The sequence below is a fragment of the Vipera ursinii genome, assembly GCF_947247035.1.
Source record: "Vipera ursinii genome assembly, chromosome: 6".
In the NCBI taxonomy this organism is placed as follows: Eukaryota; Metazoa; Chordata; class Lepidosauria; order Squamata; family Viperidae; genus Vipera; species Vipera ursinii.
The window spans coordinates 12,784,128-12,809,875 of record NC_139515.1 but is presented as its reverse complement, the minus strand read 5'-3'; the positions used below and the strand labels follow the sequence as shown (position 1 = coordinate 12,809,875).

Genomic DNA, 25,748 nt, shown 5'->3' with positions numbered 1-25,748 from the left:
TTCGGCCAACACGGGGTATCACAATTCGATCAGCTCTGACAACCCATGTCTCAATGATAGATTAAAATGGACTTTCCTTGGAAATGATAGAGTTCTTAAACAAAAACATGACTAAGACAGCAATGGCCAGAATTTGTCAGCCATACACATCCCAGGCAGGTGTCTCAAACACTGCAAGCCATAATTTCCATTTTTGGATCCCAAATCCACCTCCATTTTCCCAAGGAGGAATCTATACTGCTACATTAAGACAGGCATATTTTTTTTGTTTAAAATAAACTCAGTCCCTGACATACGACTGTAATTGAGCCTGCTATTACTGTCATAAGTTGTGACAGTTGTTAAGCAGGTCATCATATGGCCGTGCCCGATTTTATGATTTATTTTTGCAGCCAGTTGTTAAGAAAGCAAATGCCATGGTTGTTTAGCAAACCCATTGTTCACTATGGGGCTTTTCTTTTTTTTTTTTTTTGCTGGAAACTGGAAGTAAATGCTGGTTTTTTAGTAAAAATGTTGCAAATCACAGTCACATACCATGGGACACCGTTAATAGCAGCTGGTTGCTGAACACCTAAAATGCTGTCATGGGACTATGGGGCGGGGGAGGCATCAAAACTTTAAATGCAAGTGGTAAGTAGCTTTTTCAGGGCCCATCATAACTTCAAACAGTCGCTAAGTGAACAGTCACAAACTGAGGACTACCTGTAGTGTTTAAATAATATGGTCCAGTTTAATCCTGGACTATTTAAAAAAAACATTGTGCTGGGGAACGTCTGTTAAGATGATTGAAACTGCTTTCATTTAGCATATGAATGAGTATTATAATTATAAGATGTATTATTATTTAGTTATGTTTAAGTGGAGTTAAATTGTGATAGGATTTAAAGTGTATTTATAGATGGTTAGCATATTTTAGCTCAAGTTTGTTAGAGGCAATACCCTGTATTCAGCTCTGGGAAGTCGGGGGGGGGGGGGAGGGGGAGGGAGGGAAAGTTTTTGGGGGAGGGGGAGGGAGGGGAAGTTGGAGGGGAGGGGGAGGGAAGGAGTTTATGCTTAAAATGTATTGTAAAACTTTTCAATTAAAAAAAAGATGATTGAAACTGCTAATGAGGCAGAGAGAAACTGAGGCGGCTTCTAGGAAGACCCTCCCCCTCCCCCTTCCAATTGCTATGGAGACCAACCTTCACAATGATTAAAGATACAAACATGGGGTAGAGAAATTAAGTGGTAGCTTCCCTCTATTTTCCTTAAATCCCACAAACGTAAAACTGAAATAATTATTTAGTAACAAATAGAGATGTTTATGTAATTAACACACCCCTCTGCCCTTAGCAGAAGATACAAACCAAGTCAAAAACAAAGAAAATAAGATCTGTGTAGGATGACCAACAGTTATTGAATGAAGGCAGTTGTTTTTTTTAAATGAGATTTGGATGAGTTACTTCTAGCTGTGAAAGTTACAGGAGCCGGTTCTTATACTTTTATTTTGTTTATCTCAACCTTTTCGTATCAGAAAAGGCAACGGAAAACTATTTTCACATTCTTGTCAAGAAAATGTACGAAGACACGGGAGCGGGACTTGACTTGAGGGAGCCTTTGTCTTTGCATATTTACGCCATAAATTGGTCCCGATGTCCCTCATGTGGTTGGTGTGACCCAGCTATAACAAAGTAAATTGTAGTTTTTAAACATCTAATTAAACCCTCCCATTAAACCAAGAAGCCAATCAGAGTAAGCACTTAAATATCAAGACAACTGTGAGATATTAGTGCCTTCGTACAAGCTTACATAAAATATAACTTCAAATGCCACCCAAACAAAAAAAACAACCCACCACCACCCTCTCCTTGGGAGGAAAAGCTTTCATTGGAATGGTGCTTTTACAACCCACTGCTCAAATCTTGCAACTAATGTGTACATTGTAAGGGCACTTTCCTTCAATGCCTGGTTCACTTGGTGGCTAAAGCATAAACACAAGGGGAAGTGTTAAAATTGGCATTTAGTTTCAGTAGGTGAGAGCCAGGTGTTAAGCGAAGCAGGTCTGGGCCTGAATAGTACCCGCATGGAAGACAGCAGTGAATGCCAGGGCTGTAGGCTAGTCTGGGCAAAACAGCCACAGAAGATGATGAGCACCGTCCCATATGATTCCCATGGTAACTACATGGATGTGCCTATGAAAGTCATCAACTCTGCTCAACGGACAGTTTTAGCAATGAACAAAATTACCTGTCGGAAATCTTGGATGCTGAGAAGGCCAGTCCCATTTTCATCATAGAACTTAAATGTCCGCCTCATTGGCCGCCAGCAGTGTAGGATCTGGGGTTGTATCCTCATCATTGCATTGAGGAAGGTGGGGGACTGTGGTCCAGGGATGTTCTAGCAGAGAGGTGGAAAAGTCAGTGACTGATCCCCTTTCACTGGATAGATCAGTGTTCTTCAAACATAGCAGTTTGAAGATGGGTGGACTTGCAACTTCCCAGAATTTCCCAGCCAGCATGCCCAATCCCCGTCCACCCGCCTTCAAGTTGCTAAGGTTGGGAAAACAGTGGAATAGACAAAGATGTACTTCGGATATATTAAAACAAGGTCCTTGAAGGAAGAGAGCTGGATTAGTGAATGCTGACAAAAGGTCATAAGCTGTCTGGTCACAGCTTTTCCAACTAACACATTTTATTGAAAGGCAGGTGTTTTTCTAAACCACAAGTAATTGCATATTCGCACACATGGCATTTGTGTGGATGTATGGGTTCTGTGCCCACGTGGGTCCATTTCAGTTCTTCAGTTATACAGTAATTCTACTGCGGATGTATTTACTACATTGCAATCAGGACTGGGTCTGGCTTCTGTGAGTATTGGAACAGCTGTACTACTTGTGGAGATGAAAGATGTGTAACTAGGGATGACAACCACCCCACACACCCCTTTTAGCATAGAAGCTCCCCCTTTCACCAAGGAGCACTTACCTGGACTCTTGAGTTTTGGATCAGAAGTCTCTGCAGAGGAGACACTTCTTGTTGTTTAAACAGCAGCACACAGCTTTGAAGGAAGTCACAGTATGCAAACTTGCCTACACTCTTAAAATCGTATTTTGTTATGAGCTGCTGAATTTCTTCTTTGGTTAAATTCAAATGAAATTTCTCTATTATACCTGTAGGAACCAAGGTTGCAAGATGAAACCAACTGATCTGATTCAAACCTGCATCTAGAAGTGACACTACTTCTAGATGCTATACTACACTACTTCAGCAGCTTTAAGGTGTGTGGAGTTCAACTCCCAGGATTCCTGGGAGTTGAGGTCCATACATCTTAAAGTTGGCAAGGTTGAGAAACACGGGTCTTGAGGATTAGAATATTAATCAACCATAACACCCAAATACATCCTTAATTTGGACTATCTACATTAGATAGTTGGCAGGTGACTTCCTGAATTGGGTATGTCTGTAGGGTGTGAACAAAAAAGTCAAGGTGGTGGCCACAGTTTTGCAGTCAAATCTCTCTCTCTCTCTCTCTCTCTCTCTCTCTCTCTCTCTCTCTCTCTCTCTCTCTCTCTCTCTCTCTGTGTGTGTGTGTGTGTGTGTGTGTGTGTGTGTGTGTGTGTGTAATGCACATAAAAAGTGGAGCTTTGATCTCAATATCACAGTTGCCATTCTGACTTTTTTGTCCACACCTTGCAGACACTCATGGAAATATTTCAGGAATTATGAAGGGATACCTAAGTATAGATCGGTGCACTACAACTCATTTGTATGTGTGAACTGTGTTACTTGCAGTTGTGTGGATGAAAAAGAACATGGAAGCCACCTTGGGGGAAAAATCCAATCATTTTTGTTTGATATGGTCAAGAGGAACTGGTCTGGTGTTCACAGACTGTATTGATCATACTTTCCAGAGACAGACAGATGGAGGTCAACTGGATCTGATGCTGGTAGTAACCATGCGTCTTTCTTACCCCTGGAGATGATATTGGTCTGATTTCACAAGAAAAGACAACCACCTGGAGAAGAGCTGAACTAGGCTAAAAAGAATCAGGATTATCAGCCACAGGGAAATTTAGGATAGGTTTAAAAATTAGGCTATACCTGATGCACTCAAAATGATAGCAATTTTTTAAAAAAAAACCTATTTCTTTTGCTTCTGTGGGTAGGATTCAGTGAGCGGCATGGTAGGAAGATTGACAGTAGCAAAAAGAGTGATATATATCTCTATTAAAATTCCAAGCCTGCTTTTAAGTGGAATAATTGCTCAATCAAGGAACTCAGGAGGCTGCAGCATTATGAGGAGTAGAACCAACACACCACTCCTTTGGTGCCCATTAATCTCCGTGCCATATCTAATTTTAATTAAAAACACTTTTAATTAAAAGAGAATTAAAGAACTTTGCTTATTTCCAAGATTGCACATGGTCCCAGACGGATGCATGCATTTTTGGAAACTAACAGTGGGTGTGGCTGGTGGTCAGCTGCCTAGGTAAAGGGAAATAAACTGGGGTGAACACTGGGGTGATGGGGGGGAGCAGCCTAATAGATATAGCAGCTTGGGATGGTCAAAAAAGTCAAGATCCAGCCAGGGCAGTGGGACTGAAGCTTTATCTGTGTTTTTGTTTTATTTTTAATGTGCAAGGCACGAACTTGACTTTTTGGACCACAATCTGCGGATGTACCTGATAGCAGCCTTTTGGTGAGAATGCCTGACGCCGCTTTCAAATTCTAAATAAGATTTTTTTAAAAAAAGACAACCAACCTAAAATATCCTCTACCGAGATTTCTCCTGAGCGCTCCACATCCTTCTCTCTACATTCTTTCAGGATTTCTTTCCAACAGTGTTGAACATTTTTCCGAATTTTACTTTCAATTGGCTGGCAATTCAGAATAGGTGGAGTGGGAACACTGGCCGTGTAAGGCCTGCCGGCAGCTGGGACCTAAAGAGAGGACAAACATCTCAGCTTGCCATTCAGGGTTCAAGGGAAATGAAATGTAATTGCTTTCTAAAACTGTGGCAGAATAAAATTAAGGATAGTGATTAGACATTTTCTTTCTATTTGAAAATCCCAATGATTACAGGTAGACTGAACTTAGCCACCATAACTGGGATCAGCACCCCTCACACCAAGCAACATAGTTGTTACTTTGAAATTTAACATGACCACAACAGTGTTACGACACTTCCATTGTTCAGTGAATTGCTGCAGTCATTAAGTGAGACATCGCTTGCAATTTTACTGCCTGCTTCCCCATTAACCCTACTTGTCAGAGGTGGTTGTGAAGCATGCAAATGGCAATCATGTGATTGCGGGCACACTACAACAGTCATAAATGTGAGGACCAGTTGTTATTTTTTTTTCAGTGCTAAGCAAGGCTGGAGTTAGCAAATATTTGGATGGGAGACCACCCCGACAGGAACCTGGACTGCTGTGTAAACTGGACAGTAAAAAAGCTAAACAAAACAGGAAACATAAGAAGCAATCTGGAGTCACGTGGTTACCAAGAAAATTGCATGGCTGTGTCCAAGAAATCACTAGGAATCGAAATCTATTCAAAGGAGATGTGACTTCACTATTTCTGAAGTCCTGACATAAAATCTCTCAAGTCTTTGCTGGCTGCTATCTCAGTTGTGAATCACACCTTAAAACCTCAAGAAAGGAAGACAGCAATAACAATAGCACTTAGACTTATATACCGCTTCACAGTGCTTTACAGCCCTCTCTAAGCGGTTTACACAGTCAGCCTATTGCCCCCAGCAATCTGGGTCCTCATTTTACCGACCTCGGAAGGATGGAAGGCTGAGTCAACCTTGAGCCAGTCAGGATCGAACTGCTGACAGTCAGCAGAATTACACTGCAATACTGCATTCTAACCACTGTGCCACCATGGCTCTTTGATAGCATCCAAACTGCCAAAGAAGAAGGCAAATATTTTAGTCTCATTTCCAGATCAGAAGAAGGACATGATATACTCACCTTCTTTGGGGATTGAGGATGAGTTGCTGTTTTGGGTCGTAAAGGAATACGTGATTCAGGTTCAGCAGCCAAGACTGGTTTGCTGGGATTCTCTACATTGGTCGTATCAGACATTCCTCCTCCTTCAGAGCTGAACTTCCTCAAAAATCCAGAATATTTCAATTTCCCACTCAGGTCAAGAGGTACTGTGTTCCAGAGATTTTCGAACTAAGCACACAGAAAGACATCTATTAGCATATATGAAATCAGGCATTTGGCATATGATAGATGAGTCAAGCAAAGATTAATTTCTCAACCAGATGACACAGGACAAGAAAACAAGGTTCCCCCAACACAATCTGTGATGAAGGAAATTCATCTTCAGTTGAAGGGTGTCCATAGAGTATGGTTAAAGATGACACGATGACAGCTGCAAATGTGTGACAGAAGCACTTCTCTGGCTGGTATACGTGAATCCTATCCCCTTTCTACTTGCATCAGTTATGTAGTTGCAGAGGCCATCTTGATGTTTGGAGAGGATGCTCCTATAGGACGCACAGTCTAAAAATGGGATGGAGTAAAAAGAAGAGCCTTGAGGTCAGATGGACAGGGAGCGATCCTACAGTGAGCCAATGGGAGTTCTACCAGCTGCTGACCTCCTTAAGGGTTCATCTTCGGGTAAATCAGAATTTTCACTCGGGAGGTTGCATTATATTTTCCAATACAAAGCCCTATTTTTCCACTTGGATGCAGCTTTAACCTGTCTCAGCAGCAGGTTGGCAAAAAGATGGAGATTCTGTTGCAAGGATATGTCCTTTACAAAGAAATAGCAAGATGGTCTGAGGCCTAAAACTCTGAGGTAATATGAATATCTAATATGACAGCTAGGGGGAAAAAAGCACATAATATCTTTGTTGTTCCTTGAGGGATTTTTTAACCCAAGAACGAGGAAGTCCCTCCAAGAATCTATAAAGGGCCTACAAGAGAAGCTCTGCTGGGAAGTTGCCTGAGGATTCAGTGAATTGGGTCAGTGGTTGAAACCCCCAAGATCCCAACCTTGAAGGCTTTTAAGAGAAAAGGAGATATGGCTTGGGTCCGGGATATTTGAGGGAACACTTGCTGCCAGCATCAAGTTCCCTTCATCCAGTGCGCTCACAGAGGGAGGGTCTTCTCAGGGTGCCGCAGGTAAAAGATTGCCGGCGGATAACACCCAGGGAGAGGGCCTTTTCTGTGGGTGCGCCTGCCCTCTGGAACCAGCTGCCCGTGGAGCTCAGGACTGCCCCTGACCTACGCTCTTTCCGCCGGGACCTGAAGACTTGGCTCTTTGAGCTCTCTGACCCAGGCTGAGAATTTTAACTGGGGTTTTATTTTCAGGGATAATTTAATCTTTTAATTCTCTTTTAACTTTGTATTTTATATTGATGTGATTTTAAACCGCCCTGAGTCCTTCGGGAAAGGGCGGTATATAAATCTAATAAAATCTAAAATCTAAATATCATTGCAAACTAAAACTTCACCTCAGAGTTGAGGTTTGTTCTTAAGCCATCTTTCTGGCCAAGTAACCTGAATATCTGCCAGTATAAGATTGTTGGAAGTGAGTTCAGGCTGGCCATACTGCCACTTCCTGTTTTCCCAGCTCCTAATTTGCTCAGTTTCTGGAATGCATCTTGCTGCTACTCCAATATTTGTCCTAAGATTGCCTTGCTGCTTTTGAGACTTGACCTTCTGTTTGAAGACCAGTTTTGTTCTTGCTGCTTTATTTTAAATTCTGGAAGCGAGACAGCATGTATCTGCAGAAAATCCTTTCATCTTTTACTGGTCTACTCTAATCTGATTCTCCTTTAAAAGACTTTGGGAAAGAGAAAGAGGAGAAAATGGGGCTTGGGTTGGATCCAGGAATGGAATAAAAAGTTTGGTTGTTCCTTTGTTTTGGTTCTTGGATGGACTGTCTGAACAAGTGAAATGCTGGATCAGTGCAGGAAAGCCTAGGATCAAGATATTAAGTCATCACTGTGGATATGCACACATGGAAATTCAGTGCCAATTTCAATGGCTTGTATTTCTAATACTGTATATACTCTACAATGGGTTAATGATTTGTTCTGGGGTTTGAACAGGCAAGTTAATTTTTGTTTTTCTTTAATGTGCATGCACTCTCATGCATACACCCGCACACACACTTTGCTCAACTTCCTGACATGCCACAGAATTAGACCTTGGAGAAAACTTCATCACCTCTAAGGCTTTGATTTGCATGTGGCAAGTTGCAGGAAAACATCAAAGACCTCAAGTACATTTTGAATTTCCTTTTAACTTTCCCCCATTGGACACATGTCTGCCATATTATAAATTATACAAAGCAAAGCACACTGCACTACTTAAGAGGGCTTCAAAATGTTTTCTCAAGCATCAGCTGAGCATTATCATTGCTTTGAGTTCCAGGTTAGCTATCATTTGAAGGTTGCCAGCCTGGGAAATCTATCAACAGTGTAATAGACAAGATGAAGTGGAAACCTCCATACATATCCAGCAAAAGGTACAGTAGTTCCTAAGAAGCTTCAACAAAAGTAGAGGAACTGGGGACTTGGCCTCAATCAGTTGCAGATTTTTTTTTTTGAGTTCTTGGTATATTTAAGACTAGTTGAATCCAGTTTAATTGGGTTCCAGTTATAATTTTCACACAGGGTGCCAGGATTCAAGGTCAAGGTCAAGGTTCCCCCGCACATGCGTGCTAGTCGTTTCCAACTCTAGGGGCCGGTGCTCATCTCCGTTACAAAGCCGAAGAGCCAGCGCTTGTCCGAGGACGTCTCCGTGGTCATGTGGCCGGCATGACTAGACGCCAAAGGCGCACGGAACGCTGTTACCTTCCCACAGAAGTGGTCCCTATTTTTCTACTTGCATTTTTTACGTGCTTTCGAACTGCTAGGTTGACAGAAGCTGGGACGAGTAACAGGCACTCACTCTGCTACGCAGCACTCGGGACTCGACCCGCCAAACTGCCGACCTTCTGATCGACAAGCTCAGCGTCCTAACCCACTGAGCCACCGCGTCCCTTGTGCCAGGATTAACATGAAACAAAAAAGAGCTGTTTTTTTGCACTGGGATCCTGGACCTATTAACAAAGAAGGTTTCCTGAAGAACTTCTGTCCATTTCCTGCTCTCGCTTCCTTCTTGTCAGCCTCCACTGAGCTTAAAGTGGATTATATTTCCGGCACATCTTAGGACCAGTTGTGATTCTCTCATTGTGTCATTCTTGGCCGGAGATATGCGAAGGTAACAGCATCTTAGCCTACTTGGAATCAGGGGACTAAAAGCAGTGATTGATAATAGACCCACACGAAATACATCTTCTCTGGGTCAGATGCTCCTTACATCAATAAGCTCAAGAATCAAGAATCGGGTTTTGTTCATGAAACGGGGGAAAGTGCACTTATGATCTGTGATTTCAATGATTACAAAAACTAAATAAATCTGGAAAATAGAAAAAAAGTGGCCTTTTTGTGTAATCATAGAGTAAGTAATTGTACTTAATTTGCTGCAAAGGAAATTGGAAGCTTTTTTCTATTTATTTTTTTCTTTCAGTACATTTGCTATTTTTTTACTATTTACTAGGTTGTGTTGATTTTTATGTTCTTTTATTAAATAAAACTTTTAATAAAAATGCATATAAAAAACCTTTAATAAAAATGCATATAAAAAGAATCAAGTAGTTTTGCTCAAAAGGGGTTAAACAGGCTATTGCTTTTAAGTAAGAGAACATTTTTTTTGTTTTGAATATGAAAGAATGTACACCTATGTTATAACATTTCCACTCATCACTTCTGTATTCAGTTGCATAAAAGAGATTCTCATAGGCATTGAAAAAGGGGAAGAAAGATCAGTGATCTAATGCATTATTTATACTTTAGGCAGTAAAGGTAAACGTAAAGGTTCCCCCGCACATGTGTGCTAGTCGTTTCCAACTCTAGGGGCCGGTGCTCATCTCCGTTTCAAAGCTGAAGAGCCAGAGCTTGTCCGAGGACGTCTCCGTGGTCATGTGGCCGGCATGACTAGATGCCAAAGGTGCACAGAACGCTGTTACCTTCCCACCATAGTGGTCCCTATTTTTCTACTTGCATTTTTACGTGCTTTCGAACTGCTAGGTGGGCAGAAGCTGGGACGAGTAACAGGCGCTCACTCTGTTACGCGGCACTCGGGATTCGACCCGCCAAACTGCCGACCTTCTGATCGACAAGCTCAGCGTCCTAACCCACTGAGCCACCACGTCCCTCTTTAGGCAGTGGTGGAATTCAAATATGTGAACAACCGCTTGGTTCTCTGTGTGGATGCCGCTTCCGGAAGCCCATTCTGGGCCTGGGCAACAAAAAATTAGCTACCGGTTCTGCTGAACTGGTGTGAACCGGCTGAATCCCACCACTGACTTTAGGCCAAGTAACACAAATACCTTGGCATGGCCATATCAGTATTTCCTAGATGAGTATTTTTCTCTCAGAGACAGAGGAAAGGAGTCCTAAGGAATTCCCACTTTGCTCACCTGTTCGTCAGTTAGCAGCAAGAACCGTCGATTACAGATATCTCTGAACACCTCTTTAGATACCAGATTCGTTCTTGTGCTATCTGCGTTTTTAAACTCCTGCTCAATGGCTTGAAAGCGGGCACTCACTACCTCCTGTATGCGGGCCAAAACCTCTTGATTGGATAGATCCCGGCAAGCAAATCGAGTCTGCTCTCTTTCTGCCTGGATAGAATGTATTAAGAGAAAGTAATTTCAAAGGGATCCAGTGTCTCTTAAGGATAATACAGGAATCCTTCCCCCCAAGAGCACCACCCAATAGCGTCAGCTTGGACTCTCTGCACCATGCAATTTTGTTGAAGGTATATCAGGAAATGCAAGGGAAAAGGACAAGAGGTCAAGAATAAGGACACAACACCATTATTTAAACTATGAAGCAAGGTTATTATATTTGCCTTAAAACACTTTTACCTTTTGAGCACAAGGCAAATTCTGGGTAATTGAATTCTGCAAATATAATTTCACTCAGCCTTTCTCCAAGCTGGGTCAGGAAAAGATGGGAAAGATTCACGATTTATGCTGGTCCAAGACCATGATAAACTTAGTTAGTTACCTACTTGGGTCCATGGTAGTGCCTATCCGCATAGTAGATTTAAAGGAAGGAATAGTAAAAAAAAGGAATCGACCAAATGCGGGCATATGTTTAGAAAATTCCAAGAGAGTCAAAACAATAAAACAAGCTTACTGCACAGTTTTCGCCCACTTACATAATCTTACATGCTGGAAAACCCTGCTGAATTTGAAAATAAGAAAAAAAGGCTTGGTAGGAACACAACTGTTGTTGCCCATTTCAAGCACACTCTGATTAAGAAAAGTACTAAAGAAAATCTTCATACACATACAGTGTATGAACTCCCATGAATCTAATCCTAAACAGGACCAAACGTTTAAGTCTTCCAAGCTTTTGGACTAGTGCTGGAGCCCATCCTCAAGGAACTTCTTTCTAGCAGTGTGTGTGCTTTGGGGTATTCTCTGTGTGGTATTTATATGGTGGTGTCTGTTGTGTGTAGCTTTTTTGAGACCTGCAATCTAATCCTATATTTGATATTATTTGAATTAAATCCTGGGAAAGAGAAGGGCTTTTCCTTGATAAAACTTGTATAGATCAGTGTACAAAATTCTCAGAAACCACATACATCATGTCACTCATCAGATGGAAACAACAATGTTGTCATATGTCATATTGTAACATACCTTTGCTGACCGTGCTGAGGTTGAGAAACACTGCTTTAGATACTCCTTTGACATTAGCCACGAGAGGATGATTTTTGTTGTGATACACACACCTTGCAATACCTTTCCTCCCAGAAATCAAGACAGCACAGACTTTGCTACATTTTAGACACCCATTGAAAATGTTTTTATTTGTCTCAACGTTTGAGGGCTGAATTGAGTTACTTAACTGCACCATCTATGCATCTTATGTTTGTATTTTATGTATTTCAGAGCTTTATATTTTAATAAGATTTTAATTCCATATACTGCCCAAAGCTCTGTTGGTAAGTAGGTAGCATACATCTTCCATTGTATGACATGCATATAAAACCAACTTCCATGGCTCAGTGAGTCATTTCAAGGTGGCTGACCATAAAGGTATGTAGTATTGCACTCCTTTTGGGTCTGGACAGGCCAAGGAGCAAACCTCAGCCTTGTTCAAACTCCCTACGTAGCATGTGTACCCATAAGGAAGATTATGTGTACACATAAGGAGGATTACAGTATTCTTTCAAATTACATCCCCATCCATAGTAAGGATGCCTCTTAGGCAAAGCCTGTTTCTTCAGTAATTAGTTTATCCAGCCTCTTGAAATCTTTATTTCAAATACGTCTTACCTTTTGACTACCAGATCTGATTAATCCCCATACCATTCCCTGTTTCAACTGCTCTGGAACTCTGGAAAATGAATATTCTGTCAACTAGTTTAAAAAAAAACTTGGCTGGTAGACATCAGTTTAGGCTCCATGAAGCCATGCTATATGGCTAAAATGTGGAAGAGGGTATTTGGAAAAAAAAATCTGGAAGAAGCATCCAACCAATAAATCACTGCTTTTTATTTATCCCATTCAATCGTGTCTGATTCTTGGAGACAGTCTGGTCAAGTCCCCGCAGGTTTTTTTGGGGCAAGGTTTTTCGCAAACAGTTTGCTATTGCCTCCTTCCTAGGGCTGAAAGAAAGTCACCGGCTCAAGTTTACTCAGATGGCTTTATGCCTATGGTAGGACTAGAACTCAGTGTCTCCCGGTTTTTAGCCTGATGCCTCCACCGTTATACTAGACTGGCTCCCTAAATCATCACCACTGTCCAACAATTAGCAGAGTCTTGTAAGAAATGGTAGACTCTCCTTCAGGGGAGATGTTTAGCTGGAACCTGGATGGCCATAAATAGGGGAGGCTGAAATGGTGAGCTTCTGCACAGGGTTGGACAAGAGGAGTGTTTCTTAAAGGGTGGCCTAGGACAGAGTTCCCCAACCTTTCTAGCTTTGTGGGCCAGCGGGAGTGGGGAGAAAGGATTGTTCCGCGCAAGTGGCTGGCAAGCCTGTGCACACAGCTCCACTTGCGCAAGTGACATGCAGCTGCAACCACCATTTATTGGATTACAACACCCATAATTCCAAGCCAGTGGAACCAGTGCCTGTGGCTTGCTAGGCATGACTTATAGAACACCCAGCTGAAGAAGACTGCCTTAGGAATTATGAAAAATATACAGGTTAAATTTATACCCCATTTTTCTCAAGACAGAATATATTTCATTTCATCTTCACAACATGTAGGTATCTGGGTCAAAACATCCATAGTGACCTGAACTGCCTTTTCCTGGCTGGAAATCCGAGACCTCCCCACTGATCTGATTAAGTCAAGCTAAACTGAATGCTCGTTTTATAGTTCTCTTATTTTCAAGACTCAGAGATTTTTGAGCCGTCGCCACGCTAATATCACATCATTATATGGTTGCCTATAGTCTTAAAACGACACCTCTGTCTAGCTTCCTTTGGTGACTTCACACCTTGCTTGAAAATTAAATACGCATTAAAAGTGCAAATATACTAGAAACACTTTGGAAGTAATTAAAACCAAAATGAATTGAAAGACACTATGACATTACAACTTTAATAAATATGCAAACTAATTTGACCACCTTGCACAGATATTATAACTAGACAGAAAATACACTGTGCTTTTGCAAGTCAGCCTCCGACAGAGTTTCATACCAAATGGAAGCTAATGGAAAATAATCTTGAGCATTTAAAAAGAAAAAAAGGTTATGAGGGTGATGGTGATGATGCCAGCTTTATAATCAATCAACACTCATGGGCTTTAATAAGCAGCAAATTGATTCTCTTGCCCATTGGGTTCATCTCATTTAGAGCAAAGCCAGAACATTCAAGATAGATAAAGTGCAGATACTAATCATGGCTATGATTAAAACCCCACCCCTTTTGAAGGCCAGTTGATGCATGCATAAAAAGTTTATCTTTATCATATGGTTGTGCCCACAATCTTGACTTTTTTGATACCTGGTGCTCTTGAGCAGAACCACCTATAATTAATTAAAACATGCATCTCACTCACCTTAATCAGACTGCAACAGTGGATAATGTACCAACAAGGGGAAAAGAAAACCTGCAAATTCAACAATGCCTAAATATACAGCTAATCCTCAACTTGTGATTACAGCTGGGGTCAGAATTTCCAAGGTGGTTGTTAAGCAAGTGATGCCCAATTTTATGACCTTTTTTTGCCATGGTTGTTAAGGAACCACTGCAATTGTTAAAGGTATCACATGGTTGTTAAGCAAATCCAGCTTACCCCATTGAGTTTGCTTGCCAGAAGGTCAGAAATGGCAATCATGTGATGCTGCAACCGTTGTAAAATACGTGCCAGTTGCCAAGTGCCCAAATTTTGATCCCATGGCTGTTGGGATGCTATGATGGTTGTAAGTGTGACAACAAGTTGTTAGATACTTTTTTCAGGCCAGGTAGTGCTCAAAAGGTTTTTGTTAAGGATTATAAGTTCGGCAGATGATAATTAATGAAATCAGATGTGTCAAACAATGTTTCAGTAAGGTGCAGTCCCTTAGAATCTTTCTTAAGAGTTGCTAGGGCCTCAATGCTTTTACTAGCAATAGCACCTAGACTTACATACCACTTCACAGTGCTTCACAGCCCTCGCTAAGCGGTTTACAGAGTCAGCATATTGCCTCCAACAACTTAGCTCCTCATTTTACCAACCTTGGAAGGATGGAAGGCTGAGTCAACCTTGAGCTGGAGAGGATCGAACTGCTGGCAGTCAGCAGAATTAGCCTGCACTACTGCATTCTAACCACTGCACCACCACGGCTGTTAAGTAGCATTTATTACTTTCTACTGCTAAGCAATGAATCCAGGCATCTGCAGGGTATGGTAAAAAAACACAAGATGGCAATTACAAGAGTGTGATTTAAGTTCTACCTGCAAGGCACATAAAAAACGGGCAGAGTTTCATTCACATTGTTGCAGCAGCCATCTTGCCTTTTTTACCTCACCCTGAAGAGAAACCTAAATGGATCCATTGGACTGGGAACAGTGGTGGGAGGAGGAGTTGTTAGCTTCTAATGTAAACTTCCCTAATTTGCATTTCCTGGATTTACACATAAAAGGGAGTGTAGCTATGCTCCAAATTTACCCCAAATTTTTGATCCAGGTTTGCATATGTATAAAATGTCTATGTAGCAGAACCTCGTAAGAAAACATGCAGCTTTTATGAAGATTATTTTTTAAATCACAAACTGATGCAGAAACTTAACTTGAAAGATCCACCCCTCCCTAATTTGGCCTTTTCATGAATCAAGATGAATACTTATTTGAATTGATGTGGTTTATGTAGTAACAACCCCCCCCCCACACACACACACACATTAAGTTTTAGAACAGACTGAAAGCAAGCAGTTTGTAGTGGAGAAGGTGTTTGAATCTGTCTGTAAAGCCTTATTTTCATGGTAGGCACAGAGTGTAAGAAAATTGTCCTCTACCAGGACTGTGGCAACAGCAAGTCATCAAGGAGATACATTCCAATGAGGTAGCAATTTGGTTGGTAACAGGATATTTTTCATGTGGAATTGCATCAATAAACTTTTAAATTTTATTTTAAAAATGTGTTGCTCTATATGTAGGAAGGGAACACGCCAGAAAGGCATTTTAGCATAGCTCTGTCCCTAGCATACTCCCCACCACCACCGCAAAAGGAGATATTTTCTGCTGACAAGATACCACTCCTTCCTATTCAAGAACAGTTTTTGTTACTTATGCTAATTAGTGTTAATGGCTATGGAACTGGAATACTTATTTCATCCTCCCCGTAACTCAATTCTACCCGGTTCTCCCAAATCTCCCAACTGGAAAAATGTCTGAATAATCATATAAAAGGCTGAAAAGGGCTATTCTTTCCGTCTTCTGTTAGGCAGCAGACTTTGCATTAAAATATTACTTAAGTATCACCCTGGAGACGATGAACTGGTTTTTATTGCACTGAATGTAATTCCCTGTTTCATATGTGCCACTGTGATGTATGATTTGTTTTTAAATTTGATTATATACTTCTTTGTTTTTAGTCTCAAATTATGTATGTGGGAAATTCTTTGCTGCTCAAAATCAGCAAACTGAAGCAGCCAATAAGCCTTGTTATTAAATAAAATAAATACAAATAAGTACATTCAGTTTGGATTTGGCTGAATTCTGGATCATTAAACTGGTAAAAAAAAGTCATATAGAGTATATTAAGATATACCCCAGAAAGACTGCTTTATAGCAGCCTTCCTGAACAGAAATATCTCCAGATCTTTTGACTTTCAGCATTATCAGCTTCAGCCAAAATGGTTGGTGGTTGAAGGAAGTAGAATCTGTAGTCTGGATGAGATCTACTTGATACAGTCAGCTTTGATCTGACATATAAACCTTGGATGCAAAGCCTAGTCATATAATTTCTGTCATGAATTACATGAAATTACTATATCATGTTCCAAATGTTTAGCTAGCTTCATCAAAAATTCATTCAAAGTAAGTTTGGCTCCTTGTAATCACCTAGACATTCCCATGTAGCTTCCTCATCAATAAAAAGGAAGTTGCCATTGCCTTATTCTGGGATATTTTCTTGACTTCCCCTCTCCAGTCCTTCATATTTTTTCATGATCAGCCAAAATAAGCTATACTGTAGTAGCCTCAGGCAGCATATTTGTCAGATTAAAGAACAGCTGATTTCAACAAGTATAGGAAGCAAAGAGTTTTTATTGGTTTATTGGTTTTGCTTTAACAAGTTCAGAACATGTTCTTGAGGTTCATGGTCTAATTCAGAAGTGGTGGGAAACTTAGTCTTCCCTTAGATGAAGAATTCTGAAGGGATGTCTGAATGCTAGCCTGTGTAGGGTTAATTTCTCATGTAATTAGGAAAGAAATAGGGCTAACACTTATCATAAAAAACCCACCACTCCACATTAATGGAAAATTGACAATCATTGGGTCATTGTTTCAAAGATATCTGTCTATCTAAATAGAGAAATAGAATGACCACAGGTGGGGAAAAATGCAATGGGGGTGGGAGCAAACAGCCTGCTGGCTATTCCATTGACTTTTCTGTTAGAGAGCATTGGAAATGTCAGTCACATGAGTATGGCTGACCATGGCAGCGCAGAGGTACGTCATCACTGAAGCAGCCATAACATTGTCAAATTTCAATCCCACAGGAGCTGTGGTTCCCTGATTTTATTTATTTATTTATTTGGATTTATATACTGCCCCTCTCCCAAGGGACTCGGGGCGGTGTACAGGGCAATTAAAACACTATAAACAACACATAATATACAAAAATTAAAATGAAATTAAACCAAATAGCTCTAAACAATAAACACATTCTAAAATTTAAAATTTTTAAAATTTAAGATCTAAAATCCCAGTCCCTCAGTCCAGGCCAGCAAGTTCAAATAGCCAAGTCTTCAGGTCGCGGCGAAAAGAACGAAGGTTGGGAGCCATCCGGAGCTCAACAGGAAGCTGGTTCCAGAGGGCAGGCGTGCCCACAGAGAATGCTCTCCCCCTGGGGGCCGCCAGTCGACATTCCCTGACCGACGGCACCCTGAGGAGGCCCTCTCTGTGGGAGCGCACAGGGCGATGGGAAGTTAATGCCGGCAAAAGGTACTCCCGTAAATAACCCGGACCCATGCCATTTAGGGCTTTATAGGTCATCACCAGCACCTTGAATCTCACCCGAAAGACAACTGGAAGCCAATGCAGCTCGCAGAGCAGAGGTGTTACATGGGAGTATCGGGAGACCCCCATCACAACTCGCGTGGCCGCATTCTGCACCAGGATGCATCCTGTAAGTTAGCCCATTTGAAGTATGTTGATTCAAAAATTGTTGCCTATGATACAGTTTCACCCAGTTGAAGGTTACCAACAATCGATCACAAGAGTTTTAATAGTAGATAGATGTCCACGTTTTTAGGCTTGGAAATACAGTGGCCTTTGGTGGGGGTGAGAGCTTCTATAGCCTTTTAGTATGCTTTTAGCAGGAAATCACGCAAGTGAATGAAATACGTAAAATATCCCTGCTTTAAAGAGATTGGAATAAGGAAGAAGTCCAGAGATCTGTTTCTCTTTGACAGGAATACATCTCCACTTGTCCTCCAAGAATAGTTCTTGCCCCCATATGTATTAATAGGAGGATTTCCCCTGAATGTACCCAGATATACAAATACACATGACCTGGATCACGCTCCTCCCATCCAGCCAAATTGCATCCCATTTATTTAAACCCAGGGAATGTTTGATAAAGTTTAAGGACACCCCTTCCCCCATACTTTGGATTGGAAAGACTGAGCAGAGCAGATGCAATAGGGAATAAGTAGGGAATAAGGCTGCAAGGGTCAGTTTTGCTTCTGATCTGGCCTTGTGACTTCAAGCCATTTGGAAACAGACCAATATCGCCAATTTCTCAAACGCGTGGATCCCTATTGCCAAATAAAACTGTTCCTGCCCCAGTTGCTTTCACTGCTCTTCCTTCCCATGTACAGTAGCGTGACTGACATTCTTACCTCTGAGAGGAAGTTGAATTTTTGCAGGAAATATTTCCAGTCAATGGCGTGTTCGCCACGAAGTCGCTGCAGTTTCAGAAGATGGTTAAACTGTTTCTCCGAAAGTGTGAAGCAGAAATGGTGCAGCACCTGCCGGAAATCAAGGGTCGAAATTGTCCCAGTACGGTCCTTATCGAAAGCAGAGAAAGCCTGTTGGGGAGAAACAAGCGTAGTAGCTAAAGCAGCAGCAGCTGGTTTGGGACAATCTTATTTCTTTGTAAAAGAGCTCATACAGAATGTTAAGAATAGGAGAGAGCGTGCAACCTTCTTTGCTTCAACATATATGCAAACATACCAAATTGTGCAAAGAACTTCCCTGTGAATTCTCATCCCAGCACTTTATGAGCTGAGCTTTGTTTAAACAGCTTTTTCTCCGTGCAGGATTATTTTGCCTGGTGGTGGTGGTGGGGGGGGAATGTCTGTTTACAACTGTCGCCTATAGCAACCAACTCAGCCGGAGAGCACTGGGTATTCATTGAAAGATGGAGAGAGCTTTGAACAGCAGGGGAACTTTCTGGTATGCATTTCTAAACATGTGTGGATTAAACATCCATTCATTTCTTTTGGACATTGCATGGATTCCTGTTAACTGTCCCGTTGTCTGTGAGCACAAGCCTCCTGGCAGGTGCGTAGGCCTGTGCAAAGCAACTTGGGTCCATGAATGAAGGCAAATGCATGTAACCCAGAATAATGTTGCAGGATCCAATCTGGGTCAGTCATCAGGATCAGAGGTTTAGTCTTCCAAGTTTTCAGGCTTGTGCTGGAGCCCATCCTCAGAGAACTTCTCTCTCACCAGAATGGGTGGCTTGGGCCCACTCTAACATTCAGCCCTGTGGGTGCCAATGGAATAGCAAGATGACTTGCTTGATGGTGTGTGGCATGTCAAAGCTGTAGGAGCTTCCCTCAGTCTTCTCTCCCAGCAATGGCTGAAGTGCTTTCAGGCCATGCAGAGCTGGCGCATGCTGTAGGATTCCCATGTGCTGAGGTGCTCTAGTCTGGAAGGTCTTTGACATGTCACAAAGGGTGCCCAGTCTGGACAGCCTGCCCCCTGATCAGGAGACATCACACAGCATTTGCTGAAACTGCCTAGTCTGCGTGGCACCACATCGGCTCCCACTTTTCAATCTTTTTGTGTGGAACTCATTGAAGAGGACTTTTGCCTGAAGGAGAACGCCAAGCAACTCCATACCATTTTGAAGGCCTCTAAATGAATCTTGGTTGAAGCAAGCTTCCCTTTGAAAACTTACACAGCCCTAATAATGTACAGCCATATACATACAAACATATATACATATATATTGGGGACTTAAAGAAATATTAGAATATGAAAACAAATTACTGAACTATTCTGTGGCTTATAAATAAATAAAAAATCCTGTGTGTCATTAAATGGGAGCAAAAGGGATATTGTTGTGGGAATTTATTCCATCCAGGTAGACCAAGCCTCCTATGCCAGTGACTGAAGTACAGGATGGGGAAAATCTGTAAAATGTTGTCTGCCAAAAGTCATGGGTCCAATAAATTCCACTTTTCCTTGCTAACAAATTTCTTTGTTAAAAGATGGAGGAAGAAATAAGTGGGGAGGACCATTGTCTTGGACCTAACTCTCACCAACAAGAAGGAACTGGTTGAAGACCCAAAAGTGCCTGAAAGTAAGATTTTTTTATTTTTTTATTTTAATCCCATTTATATCCCGCCCTTCTCCGAAGACTCAGGGCAGCTTACAATTTAAGCACAAATCAATGTGCTTAGCAATAGCAATAAGCTGACTTTGTAATAATGCCGCTGGGGGGGAAGCCCTAATAAAGCAGGCATATACATAGAATGAAGGCTATTGCTAAGCACATTTAATTTGTGCTTAGATTGTAAGCTGCCCTGAGTCTTCGGAGAAGGGCGGGATATAAATGGGATTAAAATAAAAATAAATAAAATAAAATAGCCTTCATTCTATGTATATGCCTGTTTATTAGGGCTTTTGCCCCCCCCCAAGCGGCATTATTACAAAGGCAGCTTATTGCCCCCAACAATCTGGGTCCTCATTTTACCTACCTCGGAAGGATGGAAGGCTGAGTCAACCATGAGCCTGGTGGGATGCGAACCTGCACTAATTGCAGGCAGCTGGTGTTACTTAAGGAGGCATTAGCCCACTGCTCCACCAAGCCTCCTTACAGAATGGAATTGCAGCTCAGAAAAGACAAGGAAATGAACTCAAGTCCCTAGGACCAGCTGCATCTGGTAATCTTTGAAAAGTCCCAGAAGACTGAAGAACAACAAATGTGATCCCCATCTTCAAAAAGAAGAAGAATGAAGATCTGGGAAGTTGCATAACTATCCACTTGATGTCTGCTCTACGCAAGTTCCTCAAACAGATTTTAAACCGAATATTTGTGAGCCCTTAGTTAGGAGTACAACCTTTAATAAGAGCCATAAACAAATCATGGCAACTAATCTTATATTCCTTTTGACAGAGTTGCTCGCTGAATAAATGAAAGAGTCTCATGAGGTGCCTTGGCAAATAATTTGATACCTTCATGAATGAAATGGTAAAATATAAGCTAGTATTGTTGATGAATTCATAATTGGCTGAATGACCACAACCACAAATCACACATCAGGTTGAGGTGAGTATTGAGTAGAATGCCCTATCCTACCAATATTTTTATTCTGTCTTAACTGAAGGGGTAAGGGTCTTTGTATCATCAGCTGATGATATAAAGCCAGAAGGCTTAACTAAAGTTTAGAGGAGAGGTCAAACAAACTTAAAAAGTGGATTGAAACAAAACAAAAAACTATATAACAGGGAGAAATGGAAAGTGTTGAGTCTGACATGAAAACTGTAAGGCATAAACACAGACTGAAGGATCCCTAGCTTGGCAGTAGCACATCTGAAAGAATCAGGCTATTTTTTAAAAAAAAAATCAGAAGCTGGTTATGGGTATGATGGGACCTCTATAAAGGCAAATGCTATTGTGGGACCATGTGAAGTAATTTTCCTTCTCTACTCTGCCTTGGTCACACTTGGAATGATGATTTCAGTTCTGGGCATCACTCTATGAAAAGAATATCAACAAACTGGAAATCATTCAGAGGATAACTACTATGGACTTGCATCAAATCCTATGGGAGAATACAGATAGTCCTCAAGTTGCGACTATAACTGAGCATGCCCATTAGGATCTAAAGTTATTGTTGTTGTTAGCTGCGAAGTTGTGTCCGACCCATCGCGACCCTATGGACAACGTTCCTCCAGGCCTTCCTGTCCTCTACCATCTGCTGGAGTCCATCTAGGCTCACACCTATTGCTTCAGTGACTCCATCCAGCCACCTCCTTCTCCGTCATCCCCTTCTTCTCTTTCCCTCAATCTTTACCAGCATTAAGCTCTTCTCCAGTGAGTCCTTCCTTCTCATTAGGTGGCCAAAGTATTTGAGTTTTAGCTTCAGGATTTGGCCTTCTAAAGAGCAGTCAGGGTTGATCTCCTCTAGGACTGACCGGTTTGATCGTCTTGCAGTCCAAGGGACTCGCAGGAGTCTTCTCCAGCACCACAGTTCAAAGGCCTCAATTCTTTGGCGCTCGGCCTTTTTTATGGTCCAGCTTTCACTGCCATACATTGCAACTGGGAAGACCATAGCCTTGACTATACGCACTTTTGTTGACAGGGTGATGTCTCTGCTTTTTAGTGTGCTGTCTAGATTTGCCATGTCTTTCCTCCCCAGGAGCAAGCGTCTTTTAATTTCTTGGCTACAGTCCCCATCTGCAGTGATCTTGGAGCCCAGGAAAATAAAATCTGTCACTACCTCCATTTCATCCCCATCTATTTGCCAAGAATTGAGAGGGCCGGATACTATGATCTTGGTTTTCTTAATGTTAAGTTTCAACCCAAGTTTTGCACTCTCTTCTTCACATGTAACACAAGGCTCTTTAGTTCTTCTTCACTTTCTGCCATTAGAGTGGTATCTAAAGTTGGGACAACCTTAAACGACTTGCTTCAAGACACAACTAGTTCTTCCTGATGCATTCATTTTAACGAATGCACAGGTCATTAATGGAGCTCAGGAGTGGGGGAGATCCTGGGAGGTCTCGTGCAGGCACAAGCCCATTTGCTTCAGGTCTCTCAAGGCCTCCCTCAACCTGAAATAGCTCGTGCTCCACTTCCTGCCCCTTGAGTGACTCATCTGCTGGTCCACTGCGCAGCCAGCTGTCTTGCCAATGGGAAACAATGAAGAATGAAAACATTGGGTGTGCCTGCCTTTCCTAACTCTGCCCCTACCCTTCTTATGCCAAGGTGCCCTGATGACCAGGACTTAGGGGACAGTGAATGTGTCCAGATGGCCCCTCTTTCTCTGGTCACTTGCAGGCCTCTGAATGCTGGGTCATGAAAGGACAGCAAAGAAATCACCCAATGTTCTAACTCACTCGGGGACAGCTAGAGTCTTGGGGAAACACCCAGAGTGAACAGATGGTGTCCTGGGGAAACACCCAAAAGGGAACCTGCTTTCTAGTTTCTTATCTATAGTGTGAAACCCATTTCTAATAAAACACAAGTTTTGTTTTTCTAGCAACAATCGTAGATTAAATTATGAAATTTAAAACCCCAATCCCTCAGTCCAGGCCAGCAAGCTCAAATAACCAGGTTTTCAGGTCACGGCGAAAAGAGCGAAGGTCAGGAGCCATCCGGAGCTCCACAGGCAGCTGATTCCAGAGGGCAAGCACGCCCACAGAGAATGCTCTCCCCCTGGGGGCCGCCAGCCGGCACTCCCTGACCGACGGCACCCTGAGGAGACCCTCTCTGTGGGAGCGCACTGGGCGATGGGAAGTTGACGCCGGCAGCAGGTGCTCCCGTAAATAAATGCTTTGTATAACATAGTTTTCAGATTTTATGTTATCTTGTAACAAAGGGAAGAAAATCTTCCCGATTTTCCAGACAGATTCCATCCATTTTTTGACTAATGACCAAATGCAAGACACACAGCATCCCTTTACTGAACTAAGAGGAATGGCTCTGAGTCATCACTTTTAATTTTTGGTTCAACATGATACAATCTGAATTAGAAACTTGTTCTCTTCCCCACCCCAAATTGATTTTCATAAACTGGGAAACTTAGCAATGAAATGGCTCAAAAGGATCAGAACATCATAAGCACCACAAATTCAGGCCTTAAGCTGAAGTTATTTACTCTAACAACTGTTTAGACGTAATGTGTATTTTCATAGTCTTATGGGCATGGTTTTGTCTCCTTGGGTGGTCTTCCCCAAGAAAAGCTGATATGAATATTCCTTTTGTCCCAGATTCAGTGGGGAGTTCCATGTCTGAGAAGGCACCATCCTGCGACAGGGTGAGAAATAGATCTACTTCTTAGACGCAATAGAAACCTCGCAACCTTGTACCCGGCACCACACTCTTGGGACCTTTTCTGGAATCCTTTTATGCATTGCCTCGGCAGAGTTTTCTGTGTGCTTGGTGTCTCCTTGAAACACAAATTGGATCACAGAATTTTGTCTTCCTCCATGTGGTCAGTGAGCACCGAAGCAATTACCACAGTACTCACCTTGTACAGCAAATCAGAAGAATCCGTAACAATTTTTTTTATTTTAGCCATAGCTTCATCTATGCTGAGTTGCACAAAGCTGATTGGTGGTACGGGGGGCACAGTATGTCTTTTCTTGTATTTGAATGCTGCACGGTCATCAATAGCTCTTAGAAAATCAAAATACGAGAGCTTGTTCTCCGCTATATGAATTCCTAAACTGAGGAGGGAAAAATAAGACTGAAGATTTCCTAAATATTATTTCTAAAATAATTGTTAATAATGCAGTAGCAGTTCTGATATAGTTTGAGGGCTGCAAAATGCCTAGCTAGCACTGGCAATGATATTTATCTATTGCCTGCCAGCTGAAGGCTGTGCTTTGTTTTTGTTTCTCTTCGTGCTCGGCTACAATACTAGGAAATAAGCAATTATCTATTTGCATATATTTAATCTGATTGTTTAGCTTTTGAATTTCTGTCTTGCATATCTTCTGGAATATGATGGCGGATAAAAATCCTAGAGAAAATGGGAAGAATTGAATCTAAACTTAAGTACCTATAGCATCTCAGTGACTAAAGGCTGGCTCCAAAGATAAGTTGTTCATTCAACTGGGAGCCAGTTTTATTTTTATTATTTTTTATTTTAATTCCATTTATATCCCGCCCTTCTCCAAAGACTCAGGGCAGCTTACAAGCTAAGCAGTTTAGTGTAAGGCAATGTTTCTTCACCTCAGCAACTTTAAGATGTGCAATTTTCAAATTCCCAGAATTCTGCATTCTGGCTAGGGAATTCTGGGAGTGGAAGTCTGCACATCTTGAAGATGCTGAGGTTGAGAAAAGTTGGTGTAGGGGCTAAGATGCTGGGCTAGAAACCAAGAAACTATGAGTTCTAGCCCCCCCCCCCTTTGGCATGAAAGCTGACTGCATGACTTTGAACCACTTGGGCAAGACACCCCATTCCTGAAGTGTGAAATCCAAGAAGTGCAAGTCACCATAATAGATGGGAAATCCATCTAAGATACATGGCCCTGAAATTGGCTTTCTGATAACTGTTGGCAACAAGAAGACTGGTCCTGGTTAATATACAGATGGGACACCACCAGGGAATCCCAGAACTTTAGGCTCGAGGTGAAAAAAAATAACCTCCAAATGATACCCCAACCTTTATGGGGATATCATGTATTCTCCTGGAGGCAGACTTGACTTAAGGGCATCATCACTCAAGACTGTGTTCGCTTCTTTCCTTAGGCTACGTTGATTGCATTGACCAGCAATCCAACAGCATATTTTTGTTTATTTGGTTTTCACTGAGAGTCAGTGCCAAAATGCAAAAAAAAGATAAAAGCAACAAAACGTAGAACCCCCCAATATCAGCAGTTCTGCGCCCCCCACAGCCCTTAGAGAGCATTGTGTTTGCCTCTTGCAGCTGCAATGCTTACATAGGCCTGTGTCAAGCTGGCTCAAATACCAGAGGAACAGTGGGAAAGGAAATAATCAACACACTTCAGTGGGAGGAATAAATTGCCAAGTCGGTATTAACATTTGAGTAACAAAACCAAATGCATATGCTAATCTGCTCTATTATTAAAGGCAGGGTGGTGGAGAGAAAAAGCTCTCT

General features: G+C 41.8%; 1 protein-coding gene across 1 annotated transcript in view; it reads right to left on the bottom strand.

Moving 5' to 3' along the window:
• The window catches only part of EFCAB6 (EF-hand calcium binding domain 6), a gene marked incomplete at its 5' end in the record, with an annotated part of 137,058 nt that overhangs the window by 399 nt on the left and 110,911 nt on the right, over positions 1-25,748 (bottom strand). Inside the window, 7 exons of the mRNA XM_083366235.1 lie at positions 2,227-2,376; positions 2,964-3,148; positions 4,741-4,918; positions 5,957-6,163; positions 10,470-10,673; positions 18,567-18,755; positions 24,153-24,351. Coding sequence (XP_083222361.1) covers positions 2,227-2,376; positions 2,964-3,148; positions 4,741-4,918; positions 5,957-6,163; positions 10,470-10,673; positions 18,567-18,755; positions 24,153-24,351 — 1,312 coding nt within the window. The remainder of the gene's footprint in view (positions 1-2,226; positions 2,377-2,963; positions 3,149-4,740; positions 4,919-5,956; positions 6,164-10,469; positions 10,674-18,566; positions 18,756-24,152; positions 24,352-25,748) is intronic.